At 45.6% G+C, this 2,225-nt stretch overlaps 2 protein-coding genes; both read right to left on the minus strand.

The window, feature by feature from the left end:
* Positions 1-40: 40 nt before the first annotated feature.
* Positions 41-1,312, minus strand: GSTUM_00000790001 (uncharacterized protein). XM_002838109.2 has 7 exons: positions 1,009-1,312; positions 898-913; positions 732-819; positions 592-654; positions 507-527; positions 423-441; positions 41-277 (listed from the first exon to the last, which is right to left on the minus strand). Exons 1-7 carry the CDS (start codon positions 1,181-1,183, stop codon positions 228-230), a joined length of 432 nt encoding a protein of 143 aa, XP_002838155.1. The 5' UTR covers positions 1,184-1,312; the 3' UTR covers positions 41-227.
* A 793-nt stretch (positions 1,313-2,105) lies between these two features.
* GSTUM_00000791001 (uncharacterized protein) overlaps positions 2,106-2,225 on the minus strand; it is a 1,808-nt gene continuing 1,688 nt past the window's right edge. The window contains exon 5 of the mRNA XM_002838110.2: positions 2,106-2,225. This exon is cut by the window's right edge and continues 288 nt beyond it.

A 2,225-nucleotide genomic window follows, 5' to 3' on the forward strand; every position in this document is an offset into this window, starting at 1 on the left:
ATATCCTACCCTCCTTTGGAGTAGAATTTCTTAAGGCCGGGTGTGGCCGGAACAGAACAAATTGGTAATGGAAATTGCGAACCGCTTGTTTGAGTAGAGATAGCTAGAAGTGGGCTATATGTTTTTTAAGGATAAAAATGGAAAAAAAAACAAAAAAAACACCGGAACTTGCATACCAGCAAGGGAATCGAAGAAAAAAAACCTGTACACCATCCTACCAATGCCGATTACTTTTTCAGAACCTTTCTGGACTTATTTTCCCAATCCTTGTCAAATCCTATCCCGTTGAAAAAAACTGTTAGCAGAGCTTCGTAGAATTATATTCGGTTACGAGATCAAAACCAGAAGGAAGGAAAAGGGCTTTCTGAGTCATATCTGCCATATCTGCCATATCTGTACGTAAAGATTGAAAAGGTCCTCACCATATATAGGGTTTCCGAGCTGAATGGCAAACCTTGTTAGCAATAATTCTAGTCGCATATAAGATAAAGGGAAGATGAACAAACTCTCTTAAGGGAATGGATAACCTATATGATCAAACAAATCAGTATTGTACCCAAAGAGCTAACTAGAACAAAGACCTTGACTCACATCAGTAACCGTAATGGTCTTGCGATTGGCGTGCTCAAGGTAAATGGTACATGAATGAAGGATCTAGTAAAAACAACTATATCAGCTATCACTCTGTTACCACTATTAACGTTCACTCCAAAAGTCAAAAACCTGCGAACCTTTTTGAGGCGATCGGTCATGGCACCGCGCATCTCATTATAAATGGCTGCCGAGATACGTTTGACCCCACCACGTCTAGCAAGACGACTGCCCAACAGATCAGTATGCCGAGATAGGGTAACGCCTCAATCAAGTCTTGTGGAAAATGGATGAAAGGAAACAAACCGAAGATCACCCTTGGCTGTGTTCAAGGAAAGATAATTAGCCCAATGCTGACTCCAAAACCCTACCACAGATAAAGGAAAAATAGGACAACAAAGAAGATGGAAAACTCACTAATACCGTGCACTGAATCTCTGTGGATCTTTCTCTGACGCCTCAAACGACTAAGCCCAACCCCCTTCCCAAGGCCAGAAGCAGACTTTCCACCAACAGTCTTCCCACCGCCAGAATGTCTTCCTCTCCCGGTAGGAGGAGGAGGAGCGCGGCCGATATTGCGAGTAGGAGGCATTTTGAGTTTTTCTTTGTCTTTTTTACTTGCTGGTTGAATAGATAGCAGTAGGAGTAGTAGTAGTAGTAGTAGGGGAGACGCCGAGGATTGCCTGAGCAGTCGGTGTTACTGGGGTTGTTGGCTGAAGTAGGGCAGGAGAGAGAGAGGGGGCGAAGGAGGGGAGATAAATTAGGGCGAAGAGGAAGAGAAGGGGAAGAGGGAAGGGAGGAGGAGGAAAGGGAGGGTGTGGGAGGATAAGGATGGGTGGGAAGACGCGGCGGGAAAGCTAGGGCACGCATGGCAACCAACCAAGCTTTGGAGTTTGAGAAACGTCACGTGATGGGGGAACCCCGCGGTTTGGGGTTTACTTAAGCTGACTAGCTCATTATGGGATGGGCAAGGGGCACCGTAGGCTACCGGTAGGCGAGAATTTCTTGCTCATGACTGACTCCCTTGATTGTTCTGCTCTTTTCGTGATATATGATACCCCGGGAATAAACGTTTTATCGGCGCGATAAGTGAAACTTTTCCCCTGGCTTCGTGGACCGGATTTTGGGCGGATCTGTACTATTTGTCGCAGTTTTGAGGTTCTGCGGATGTTTCACGGGAGGGCTTTTTTAGAGTTGGGTTGGAGTATCACACTGTGCTGTACAGTACTCGTACAAGTATAAAGTGAAGTACTCGAGCAGGCGATTTCTCTGGCGCACGAGAACCGCACTATATAGTCTAACCTTATCCTACTCATCCCGTTTGCGACACCAACGGGGGGAGCTCATCACCACCTCTAACTTTGCGGTAACATCATGGTGTTTTCACAGACCCTCCCCATCCAATTGTACAAATATGATACCATAAGCAAACATCTAATCCCAGCGCATACCCGTACCATAGTCCACAGTCCACATTCCCATCTTCATAGGTGATCGTACCACCATCGCACTCTACAAGTATATCTGTTGGATTGAATTACCTACTATCAACTATCTTGTGCTCGTATTACCGTAATATATCCGTACCACATCATACCCACATGGGATCATAGCAAACACCCCCGTTGTTGACA

Source organism: Tuber melanosporum, assembly GCF_000151645.1.
Source record: "Tuber melanosporum whole genome shotgun sequence assembly, scaffold_223, strain Mel28".
NCBI classification, from domain to species: domain Eukaryota; kingdom Fungi; phylum Ascomycota; class Pezizomycetes; order Pezizales; family Tuberaceae; genus Tuber; species Tuber melanosporum.

What these genes read in the sequence shown, in the direction of transcription:
- GSTUM_00000790001 (XM_002838109.2), bottom strand. Translation starts at nt 1,183, where the DNA reads ATGCCTCCTACTCGCAATATCGGCCGCGCTCCTCCTCCTCCTACCGGG. An exon ending in TGACCGATCGCCTCAAAAAG is followed by an intron (nt 655 to 731) that starts GTTCGCAGGTTT and finishes TGTTTTTACTAG; the next exon opens with ATCCTTCATTCATGTACCAT. An exon ending in AGACCATTACGGTTACTGAT is followed by an intron (nt 528 to 591) that starts GTGAGTCAAGGT and finishes TTGATCATATAG; the next exon opens with GTTATCCATTCCCTTAAGAG.